Source organism: Ascoidea rubescens, assembly GCF_001661345.1.
Source record: "Ascoidea rubescens DSM 1968 unplaced genomic scaffold ASCRUscaffold_13, whole genome shotgun sequence".
Lineage (NCBI taxonomy): Eukaryota > Fungi > Ascomycota > Saccharomycetes > Ascoideales > Ascoideaceae > Ascoidea > Ascoidea rubescens.
Window position 1 is genome coordinate 363422 of NW_017962925.1, and position 12522 is coordinate 375943.

Genomic DNA, 12522 nt, shown 5'->3' on the forward strand with positions numbered 1-12522 from the left:
CCACTTGAAAAGATTTTCATGCAGAATTAGCCACTTTAGTCCAATTTAAAATTTACAGAATTTTAAATTGCAGAATTCAATGTATTAAAATTTAAATTTTATACCCAGATTCTCTTCTTTCAAAGCTTCATTTCATTTCACTGGATTTCATTTTTATTTCATGTTTTATTATTATATCATTATATTTTTCTATTTACTTTTTTTTTTTAATCCTTCTTCCATCTCACTTTCTCTATTATATAAAGCTTATTTGTTCGTTTTTTGCTCTTTTTATAAAATTTCACTCATTTCATAAGTTTTGCTCAAAGTACATCAAATTTATAATCAAAAAAAAGTATATACATATACATATATATATATATGAATATATGAATATTAATGTTATCTTCTTTATAATCTTCCTCATATCCTATCTATAAAAAAATAATTACATTAAAATAGAAAAAAACAACTTTTTGTACACCAATCACATTCATCACTAAAAATGAATCCTTTGGATGATACCTCTTTCTATCTGTTGAATCCTCTTTTTTGTGATATTTATAAAAACTTCTACGATGCAATTTTGAAATTATCAATTCTTTCAAATAATTTTAATAGTTATTTATCTGAAAAATCATCTTACTTCAACCAGTCAAATAACAATAATTCTCTTTGTTCGGATTTATTGGATTTATCTCAAATTTTAAATGTAGATATTGACATAAATTTTATCTTAAATGTCAATAATAATCTTTCAACCAACGAAATCGATACCAATAATGATATTGATAACAATAACGATAACGATAATGATATTGATAATGACAATCATATTGATGAAAATGACAATCATATTGATGAAAATGACAATGAAAATGAAAATGACAATGACAATGACAATGACAATGACAATAACAATAACAATAACTACAATAATGACATTAAATGTTATATCGATGCAAATAAAATCTTATACAACACTTTATCAACAAAAATTGAAATAGAATCCCCAAGATTTCTTCATCTCACAAATAACAATGATAATGAAAGCAAAATTCTTATCTTACAATTCGAAAAAATAGTGTCTGACTTATCAAACTCTTTAAACATTTTAAATGACTTAAAATTAAAAATTGATAAAAATTTAAATGATTTTATTATCAAAGATAACAACTCAAATACAAATACCACTGCAAATGCAAATGCAAATGCAAATTTTTCTAATAACATTTCTAATAACATCGAAATCTTTCATAACCAAACTAATAACAAAATATTTAATCAAAATATCAACCACTTATACTACAGCCTCCCTTTCAAAAATTATTTAGAATTTAATATCATTTATTTGCCCTTGAAATTATTTAAATCCCAAATCCTAGATTATTTTCTATATATAAGAGATAACATTTCAACCAATCATGAGTCATGGAAAATTGTCAATTTTAGATTATTATATCTAACAGTTTATAAAATTATCCTATTTTTTGAATACTCTTCAAATCTAATTAAAAAAATAACCCTTCAATCAAAATCAGATAATATAAATATCGATGTCATAAATAACATAAACAACATCAAAAATATCAACAATATTGGCAATACTAGATTCATAAAATTCCCAGACTTTAATTCTTTGATTAAACAATATATCATCGAATCCGAAATCCTTAAAACAAATTTGCTTCAAATTGAAACTATTTCAAATAATATTACCCAGAGACCTCCTTATAATTTAATGAACAATATTTATAGCCTGTGTCTAGCTGAAAGGAAAAAGAATTTATACAATAATAATGATAGTAACAACAATAACATCATTACAAAAATAGATTCAAATTTTAATATCAACAATCCTCTGATCAATACTCATAACTCAAATATTATAAAACAAAATGTCACCAATTATACTGATGATAAATACTATAATAACTTTTTTGGTGATTTTGTATCACAGTTCTACCAATTACAGCCAATTTTTGAGTTCATTATAAATATATTATTTAACTATCAAGTAAGATATCTTGAAAGAATTAAAAAAATTCTACTAAATTCCGGCCTATCTTTCGATAATAACGACAACATTATCTTAAATGAAAACGAAAATATCAATGAATTAAATAATGCTGATATTCAAAATTTATCAATAATTTTTTGCACAATATCTGGAAATTTTAAAAATTCTATCGCAATCTTAAGAGAAAACATGGTAAAAATTGAAGATTCTTATTATTATTCGGATTACCAAACAACAAATTACCAAAAATTCATGACTTTAAAAATCATCCCATTAGCTCTTCTAAGATCCTGGATTATCTTTGATAACTCATATAGATATATAATTTCAGTCTCTGATACTTTTGAAAAAATCTCAAATTCGTCTCCAGTTGATTGTAATAAACCAGTTTTATTACCTGCTTTAAACATTAATTATGATCTCCCTACTTTTGACAATTCTGATCAAATACCAATCTCTCAGTCAACTTTGCCATCAAATATATCAATTATTAATAATTTAGCAAAACTAATTCATGAGTTTTTTTATTCTTTGAATTTTATCACTCCTGGTGTAAGACATAAATTAAGTGAATTGTCATATGGAAAACTCGAATTTTTACATTGTTTATCATCTTTGTCACATAATATAAATGAAAAGAGAAACATTCCTAAAATTAAAGCATCCTTAGATGAAGTAAAAACAGATATAATAAGGGATTTCGATGATTTAGTAACCCTAATTGAAACTGAAGATAACATATCTGAACTATCCAACTTTTTAATTCTATATCCTAAATAGTAAAAATAATTATTAAAATTATTGGTAATTATTAAAATTATTAGTAATTATTAGTTTTGATAGTGCCAACTGCTGTTACAGTTTTTATGCAAATTTCATTACCTAAATTTCATGTTTTTTCTTTCTTTTTTTTTTTTGTTTTGTATTTTTATTGCTATTCTTAATAAGCAAATTTGATTTACATGTGTTGATAAACGCAAAATTTCTATTTAATTCTTTTGGTTATTCTTATTATTTTTTTATTTTCTTCATTCAAAAATTAGCTATTATGAGTATCTTAATAACTAATTTACCTTTTGTTTTTCATTTCTTTTTTCATTTCTATTTTTTTGCTTTATTTATTTTTTGCTCTCAAATTCCAAATAAGCAATCATGTTTATTTTCAAACTTTTTATTTAGATACTATTATTAATTATCCTTCTTATATTTTATAAACAAACTTTTATGATTTATCTTAATTAACTTTTTTTTCAACAATAGAATAAAAGACACTTCCATATTTGGCTAGCCATTCTGGTTCAACAACAGTGACAGTAGACATATACTCTTTTGATGTCAATACTAATTCATGATAAATCACAAAATTAGGCAAATCACCCAAGCCAAATAGTGCTGAAGTCGGATGTAAATACAACTCCAAGTTTGTTCTTAAATTAGTGTATTTACCAAAACTTTTAACTTTGCAAGCTTGATTAAAAAACCCTGAACAAATGCATTCTTTGACAATTTCCCAGTCTAATCCACATGAATGAATTTTTAGATTATTGGATTTCATAATATACTCTAATTGTTCTTTTATGTCTCTTGCTCTTCTTAAAGATTTCGAGTGCAAAAATTTTTTTGAGCACCATTGATTTGAATACTTGTTATACTTCCACTGATGGTAAACGTTTAATAAAGTCAAATGATCCGATTCAGGGATAAAAAATTTTTCTCGAATTAAATCTGACTCTTTCTCTGTTTCTTTTGGTCTGTAAAACACGTTTGGGACAGAAAGCATGGAGACAATTATTACCATTTCCTCAGAACAGCCAAATTCAGATGATAGTAATAAAATTTTAGATAAGGATGGTTCCATTGGGAACTTTGCCATTTGAGAGCCCAACTGAGTTAAATTCCCAAAATCATCTAATGCTTCAAGTGACCATAAATCGTACAAGGCAGAATTGATTGTTTCTTCAGGTGGAGGGTCCATGAAGGGAAATTTCAACAAGTCGCTGACGCCTAAGGATTTTAACAATAAAATTGTATTTGAAAGATTTGTTCTCTGAATCTCGGGGATTGTTTCTGTATACATTTCAACTTTTGAAGCTGATTCAGTATACAAGCGATAAGCAACACCAGGTTCAGTTCTACCAGCTCTACCACTTCTTTGATTTGCATTTGCAAGAGATATAGGGGCGATTTGTAGAGTATCCATACCCATCTTAGGGTTGTAAACTTTTATTTTGCAAAAGCCAGTGTCAACGACGTATTTGATACCATCAACAGTTAAAGAGGTTTCGGCGATATTTGTTGCAATGACACATTTTCTTATGTTGTTTTCTGATTTATTGAATATTTTTGCTTGTAAATCAGCGGGTAATTGGGAATATATGGGCAAGATATCTAATGGAGGGGGATCATCTAATTCCATTAACTTTTCTTTTAGAACGTCGCATGTAGTCTCTATATCTTCCTGACCAGTCATAAATACTAGAATATCACCAGGACCAGAGCCTAAATGAATGGTTAATATTTGTTTTATGGCCATTTCAACATAATCGACAGAAGCAGATTTGGCGTAAAGGACGTCAACAGGAAAGGTACGACCAGGAATTGTAAATTGAGGGCAGTTGCCAAAGAATTTGGAAAATTTTTCAGCATTCATTGTAGCTGAGGTAACAATTAATTTTAGGTCTCTTCTTCTTTTTAAGATTTGTTTGAACAAGCCCATTAATATATCAGTGTTTAATGCTCTTTCATGAGCTTCATCCATTATAATGCAAGAGTAATTGTCTAGATCTGGGTCTAATAGTGATTCTCTTAATAATATACCATCAGTCATGTATTTAATTTTTGTCAAATTGGAAGTGCAATCTTCAAAACGAATAGCAAAACCAACTTCATTTCCTAAAGTGACATTCATTTCTTCAGATACTCTTTTTGCTACAGACATTGCAGCGACTCTACGTGGTTGAGTACAGCCTATGATGCCTCTGGATGTGTAGCCGTAATCATTTAAGAATTGTGTTAGTTGAGTAGTTTTACCGGAGCCAGTTTCACCTACTATGACGACTATTTGGTTATCATTTATGACTTGTAGAAGCTTATCCTTTACGGTGAAGATTGGTAATGAAAGTCTTTGAGATAGGATTTTTTGATGGTGATTAGGAGAAGAAAATTTTGTTAGAGAGGATAGAAATTTATTATTGTTATTAATGTGCAATTGAGAATGAGAATGAGAGAGATTTGTGCTGTTTCTATTGTTTTCGTGATCTTGGATTCCAAGAACATTGCCTATATTTGTTCCAATGATTGTTGCATTGTCTTTATTTTGTCTTTGTTTTTCTCTCAAGGTTCTTCTTTCATTTACTAGGTAACTGCCTTTTTTACAAAAGATAGCTAGATCAGATACAGGGTCTTTGAAAATAGAGATATTGAAATTGAATTGGTTGAAGGATGTATTTAAATGAGTTGATTTGAGAAAGGCCGGAAGGTTGATATGGACTTTCAAGTCAATGAGAGTATCATCATTATCATCGAGATCATCAAAATTATTATTGATTGGAATTGATTTTTTGGGTGATGAGTATATACCACTATTAACGATTCTTGAGGTTTCCCAGAGGTTTTGTTCTTTGAATTTTTTATTTTTCAGGATATTTTTCGTCTGATTTATTTGATTCGCTTTAGATTTGTGGGAATTGATTCTTCGTTTCACGAGAGATTGTGGATTTATATTAGAATTCAGATAAAACTCAGTGTTGGCAGATGGATCAGCATCGTACCATTGACGATCAAACTGAATTGAATCATCGTTAGAGTCGTAGGAATCATTCATAGGATATATATTATCAGAAGCATCTCTGTTAGTTTCCAAATTTTTGAAAATATAGTTTGATTGGTTTTTGTTGCCCAGAGAACTGTTCTTATTTCGTAGATAAGCATACTTGTTCTGCAATTTCTGCTTCAATTCGTTGCACTTTTGTTGGTTGGCATCAGAAACAACAGCCGGTGGGAGTGAATCAGATCTGGCATCGTCTTTGCTTGTCAGCAGCAGCAGCAGCTTGTCGATGTTATTTGTTGTTGAAACAGAGAGGTTTTCGTCGTTGAACAAGTCCAATCTGATCCTCTTGGAGCCCCTCCTGCGCTGATCTGCCCTGCGCAGAAACAACTTCTTTGGCTTCCTGAACACAATCTTGGTGTGCTGGTTTTCAGACATGATCTCTGAAGGCGTTGAATCTTCTGCTGCTGCTCCTGCTCCTGCTTCTTCTGCTTACTGAACAGTAAAGAGTGCCCTTCCGCATTAGCACAAATATGCACGTAATAGATTACAGCGTGCCCTTTCAACTGAGATTCCGGGTAACCGCTGGCTCAACTGACTAAGAGCTTACCAATCTGCTGACAGAGCGCTGACTACTGCGGCTGAGTCAGAGATGAGCAATCCTGAGTAGTAAGCACTGATTAATCCTGCTGAGTCAGCTCTGAGTCAGACCCACGTGCACACACTCTTCCGCGCAGGTCCGCTCTGGCGGTTTAAATGCAAATCCAACGCCAAAACTAGTGCTTTTGTGTTTGGACCTGTTGTTTATTTCCTTCCAACGAGAAGCATCTTCTGCTGCCAGAGCCTCCCGACACTCCTCTGCCTCTGCTGCCTCTGCCGCCGCTGCTTCCCAGATCCTGTTTTCTATGCTCTGCTTCCTCTCCACTGTGCACTTTTAAGAGACGCTTGATATTCCACTGGCTTCTGTTTGCTTGCAACTTTATTTACTTGCTCTGCGATATTGGTTATTATCTGTTTTCTAACCGTAGCAAGACCAGTTTAGACAATAGAGTTTATTATGAGTTATGACTTCCGATGATTCTCACACAACCACTCACACAATTGATCCAGCTGCCTTCCACCATCTCTTCAACACACTCAACACTTCTGCTCCAACCAACACCTCCTCTGATCCTCCAAATGATACTACGACTCACATCTCCAATATCTTCAACCTCAGCAACCTCAATTACAGCTGCATAACGATAACTGACCACTTGCCTCCCGACCTCATCAGATCTCTATGGTTGATCCAAAATCTAAATTTGTCCTTTGAAAAAAGACAGTCTTTGTTGAACGATAAGCTCATCGAGTTCAAGTCTCTCATTGAATTCGAATCAAATTTGAATTTGTCCATCTTTAACCGAAACAGAAACAAACTCACCACCTCCTCTTCCTCCTCCTCCGGCAACAACACTAATAATAATATCCACATTTTTCATAAAAAGACAAAACTAATATGGGAAATTAAATCTTTAATAAATAATCTAAAACTCATAAACTACGAATCGCAAAAGGAATCAATTAAATTTAAATCTCTACTAACCTTTTCTTCAAACTACTTAAATAACTCAATCTATACTTTAATCAATCATTATTACTCAATCTTAAAACTATCTATATCTAAAAATTTATCTAATAAAAACTTGTCATCTAAAAATAAAAATCAACTTAAAAACACAAAAACCAATAAAATCATTAAAATCATCAACAACTTTAGTATCACTAACAAAAACAATTTTAAAAATAATTACACAAACGACTTATTATTCAATGATTATATAATTAATTCCAACACAAATGGCAATGATACCATTAATGACGACAACAACAATAAAGAAAAAACTCTCAATTTCAATTCTCACGATACGTTTTTCAAAGATTTACTCAAATCTTCAAATCAAAACTTATTCTCCTTTATTAATGACTTTAAGAATTTCAACATTCATCTGAACAACAATTTACTCAAAAAAAATGAAATCCTAAAAAAAACCTCTAAATCTCAAAAATTGCCAAAACTAAAAATTAAAATTCCTCCTCTGTCCTCCATTAACGACTCTCTTATAAATACTCCCACATCCATTCCAAACTCCCCTTCTATAAATATCACCAACCAATCTCAAGAATCCCCTAAATTGCCCACTATAACATCTCTTATATCAAATGATAAACAGCGACCAAGATTAACATTCAAATTACCAATTCCCAAATCTCTTTCCTCCCCTCTAAATTTCCCATCAAACAATATCATTAATAACAATAATGATGACAATATCGAAAATGATCTCATTTTTCAGAATCAAAACCAAACTTCACTTTTAAACGATAACTCCTCATCTCAAAGATCTCGAAGACCTCAAAGAAGTCTGAAAAAACAATATAACAAACAATTTATAGTACCGAGAATAGCTTCAAGATTAAGAAGTAATACGCTTCTCGATGACTCTAATATACAAGGTTTAACTAGATTAAGAAAAGAAAGAACAAAAAAACAATCAAATAATCATGACCATGATTATGATCATAATCATAATCATAATCACAATCTCAATCACAATCACAACTATATTCACTTTTCATTTTCTGAATCCCCACTTCTAAACGAATTCCCCGATAAAATTATAAATCAAGATCAACCTGTTAATAAAGAAAAAAATGACATTTATAATTCAAATGAAAAGGAAAAAAGCCCTCTTCCAACTCAAGAAATTGACCAGAAAACATTCAATATAATTGAAAATGAAAATGAAAAGCAAACTAATGGATATTTAAATACAAATCAAATAAACAATCAAACAAATAATCAAACAAATAATCAAATGAATGAACACCCAATTCAAAATAACATCTCTCAGGAAAATATACAAAATGAAACAATTCCAAAAAATTTGAATGCTAATCAAAAAGAAAAACCAAAAAGAAGAAAACAACACAGAAATAGTTTTCTTAACACTAATAACATAATACCTTTAAATGACTTCAATAACAGAAGAGCTTTTAGGTCTTCTTCGGTATTTACTCCAGTTGATAATAGAAATATTAGAAATGGAGTTAAAAAAAATGAAAATTTCCTCAAGTTTGACAAAAGAAAAAAATATACTGAACATGAATTAGTAAACGAAAAACAAATGGGAATGGGAATAGAAATGGAAATAGAAATAGATACTTTGGGAAGTAAAAAAGTTAAAAAAGAAAAATTAGAAAATAGTTTTAACCAGAAAGACGAATTTATTAGAAGACGATCCCAAAGAGTCTTTCTTTTGGATAAAATCAAAGAAGACCAGTTAAAAGAGAAGGAAATCAACACTAAAAATACAAATTCTAATAAAGAAAAACAAGAAAAAAAAGAAAATACCACCTTTAAAAATTCAAAAAATTCAAAAAAAACAAAAAAAAGCACAAAAGAACACAAAAATATAGACGTAAAAGAAGAGAGATATTGCTATTGCAACGATATTTCTTATGGTCCAATGATTGGATGTGACAATGATTCATGCAAATATGGATGGTTTCATTATCCATGTATTAATATGCTTCGAGCACCATCAGCTTTAAAAAAATGGTATTGTCCTACTTGCAAAGAGGAAATGGATAAAAAGGAAGAACAGAAAAAAAACAAAAAACAAATAATAAATAATAGTAAGATTGGAAAAAACTGGAAAAAGAAACCGGGGAACTTTCAGAGAGTGGTTAGAAACATAAAAAAACCACACACCGGCTGGGTGCATAAAAAGGTAACAAAAGTATTCAATTACACATTAAATGGGTTTAGAGTTGCTAAAGAAGACAAATCTATTTCGAACAATGTGGTAGGAAAAAAGAAACCAGGCCCCAGAAAACGTAGATCTTTGAGAGGATATGGAAGACTCTTAAAAGAATTGGAGCCTTACAACGTAGCCGGTGCTAAAGATGTGACACCAATTGAAGTTCAAAACGAAGTTGCAGAGAAACTTCACGAGGCTGAAGAGCTATTACAGCAGGATGTTGTTAATGAGGTCCTAGGCGAGTCTGCAGATAGCGAAATGTCTATTATGAAACCCAGGAAAGCCAGAAAGAAAAGGATTTTAAAAGAACTCGAAGCTTTTAATGCTGATGGAGAACAGGAAGCCAATGCATTTGGACTATCTCCTACATTTCCTATCAGAGAGCTCAGAAACCACAAATCAAAAGAGATGCTGGAGTTTCCTGACGAAACCAGTTTAATCAACACTTCAATTGGCGATGGAAATTATTCATTGAAACCAGTAAATGAAAAACATGGCAAACACAATAAGGAGGAAATTCCATTGAACATGGGAAAAAGAAAAAGAGAAGATGAGAATAGTTTATTTACAAGCAAGCGACGTCAATTGCGTTCTTCGTTTGTTCCAAGATCTTAGATATGGAAACATAATTAGTTTTTTTTTATTTTTTAGGGATTTGATTCAATTTTTGTTAGCTTGTTTAATTTTTGTACAATAGGAATGCCATTTTATAGAGCTGCGGATGAAATAAATCGATATGGGATGCTGGTGCTGGGTGATTCAGTGCACATTGTCAACAGCCGAGGATGTTTCTTTCCTGGTGTTTGTGCTACTTCTTTCGCCTCTTTCTCTTCTTCTTCTGCTGTTTGTGCTGCTTCTGCTCCCGGTGGCGTTACCCGGCCACAAAGTCCACATCCTTCTTATCGCGCCATTTCAGCACCAGAAGAAACCTCCATCGAAGAACAATGCCCAAAAAGACCAGAGAAAGCAGAGAAACAACAGCTTCTGCTGCCAAATCCACTCCAACAGCTGCCCCAGACTCCTCTGCCTCCCTCAGAAGGAAACCCAGATCCAAAGCCCCCACTGGCGTTGCGAAACACAAAGCTGCAAATGCCATTTTGGAGCATCCAACCAAAAAGAAATTCTCTTTAATCAACATTTGGATTGCTGGTGCTTGTTTGAAGATACTTCTTTTCACTGCCTACTATTCCACTGATTTTGATGTTCATCGCAATTGGCTAGCAATAACCCACAATCTACCCTTGAAAGACTGGTATTTGGAGCACACGTCGCAGTGGACTTTGGACTATCCCCCATTTTTTGCATATTTTGAATGGGCTTTATCTCAGTTTGTTCCCCAAATTGTTAAAGACGATGGTTGTTTGTCAATTGTGGAAGTTGGCAACTTTTCTGTTCCAACTGTTTATTTTCAAAGGTCGACTGTAATCGTCTCTGAAATCTTGTTGTTTTTAAGTCTACAATGGTACATTAAATCATCAGAATTGAAGGAAAAACAGAAAAGCTTTGTTGTGGCAAGTTCCATAGTTCTATCACCAGGTTTCTTGATGATAGACCATATTCATTTTCAATATAATGGCCTTTTATTTGGTCTACTAATTTGCTCCATTGTATCTGCAAAAAATCAAAAATTCTTGCAATGTGGTTTCTTCTTCGCTGTTTCTTTGTGTTTTAAACACATTTTCTTATATTTAGCTCCAGCTTTTTTCATTTTTCTACTTCGTTCATGTTTAAATATTGAAAATACTAAAAATTTGAAAGGTTTGAAAAAAAGAAAATGTTCTAATCTTGAATTATTGTTCAAACTAATAAACTGGAAAAGGCTCTTTGGCTTAGCTATAATTGTAATCTCTGTTTTCACAGTTTCTTTTGGTCCTTTTGTCTATTATGGTGTTACAAACAACTTATTTAGAAGATTATTTCCATTTTCAAGAGGTCTTACTCATGCCTATTGGGCACCAAACATCTGGGCAATTTACTCATTTATCGACAGGCTCTTAATCCAATTATGTTTAAATGTTCCAATTGCTCCAAAAATACTAAATAAACTAGGCTTTGCTGAATCTACCACATCGGCTCAATCAATCAAGTCTTTAATGCTAAACTCTTCATCAACTAAGGGTTTAGTACAAGATATAGAATTTGTCATATTGCCAAATGTCCCTCCAAGCTTAACCTTTTTCTTAACTATCTTCTACCAATTTTTTTCTTTCATTCCATTGTTTATAAAACCAACTTTCAACAGATTCATTGGTTGCTTAACATTGTGTGGCTATTCTTCCTTTTTATTCGGCTGGCATGTTCATGAAAAAGCAGTATTACTCATTATCATCCCCTACTCTTTTTTGGTCATTAAAGACAAAAGACTACTATTAACATTTGATCTACTAATATTTGCAGGCTATGTCTCATTGTTCCCTCTACTAATTAAATCCAATGAATGGGTCATAAAAGTACTTTATACTTATGTTTGGTTACTAATTTTTTATAAATCTTTCGATGAGATTTGTTCTTCAAGCTCCTCATTGATGACAAGAAGGGTCTTTTATTTAGATCGACTGATATTGATGTACATAATCGGTTTTATCCCCTTGGTTTTGATCTGCTCATTTCTAGACATCTTTGCAATTAAGATACCCATTATTAAAAAACTAGAATTTTTAAGATTGATGGCTTACAGCGTCTATTGTTCAGTTGGAATTGTCAGCAGTTGGTGTGCTTTGAATTGGTTGTACTTCCTTGATGAAAGTTTATGGAACTAAATAGCATTCCCAATAGATTTTTAAATAGCAATTCCCCCATTATATCTATACATGTATACCATAATCACCCAATCCAAATGCACACTCATTTTCGAGGAATACGAACAAAAGGTGAAGGCAAGGGATGCTTATTGGGATCATCATAATCATCTTCAGTGTAATTCACAAGACTCGCTAGAAGTACTGTCAGTAGAA

General features: G+C 31.5%; 3 protein-coding genes across 3 annotated transcripts; all 3 read left to right on the forward strand.

Moving 5' to 3' along the window:
• Positions 1-484: 484 nt before the first annotated feature.
• Positions 485-2779, forward strand: ASCRUDRAFT_9669 (uncharacterized protein; the record flags this gene model as incomplete). Its single annotated transcript, XM_020195217.1, has 1 exon — positions 485-2779. One exon carries the CDS (start codon positions 485-487, stop codon positions 2777-2779), a length of 2295 nt encoding a protein of 764 aa, XP_020045584.1.
• Positions 2780-6597: 3818 nt separating this feature from the next.
• ASCRUDRAFT_114458 (uncharacterized protein) lies at positions 6598-10268 on the forward strand. The gene has a single exon (XM_020188804.1). The coding sequence runs from the start codon at positions 6830-6832 to the stop codon at positions 10181-10183; it is 3354 nt and encodes a 1117-aa protein (XP_020045585.1). The 5' UTR covers positions 6598-6829; the 3' UTR covers positions 10184-10268.
• Positions 10269-10512: 244 nt separating this feature from the next.
• ALG8 (dolichyl-P-Glc:Glc1Man(9)GlcNAc(2)-PP-dolichol alpha-1,3-glucosyltransferase) lies at positions 10513-12327 on the forward strand (the record flags this gene model as incomplete). Its single annotated transcript, XM_020194706.1, has 2 exons — positions 10513-10635; positions 10672-12327. The coding sequence occupies 2 exons, from the start codon at positions 10513-10515 to the stop codon at positions 12325-12327; spliced, it is 1779 nt and encodes a 592-aa protein (XP_020045586.1).
• Positions 12328-12522: the final 195 nt, after the last annotated feature.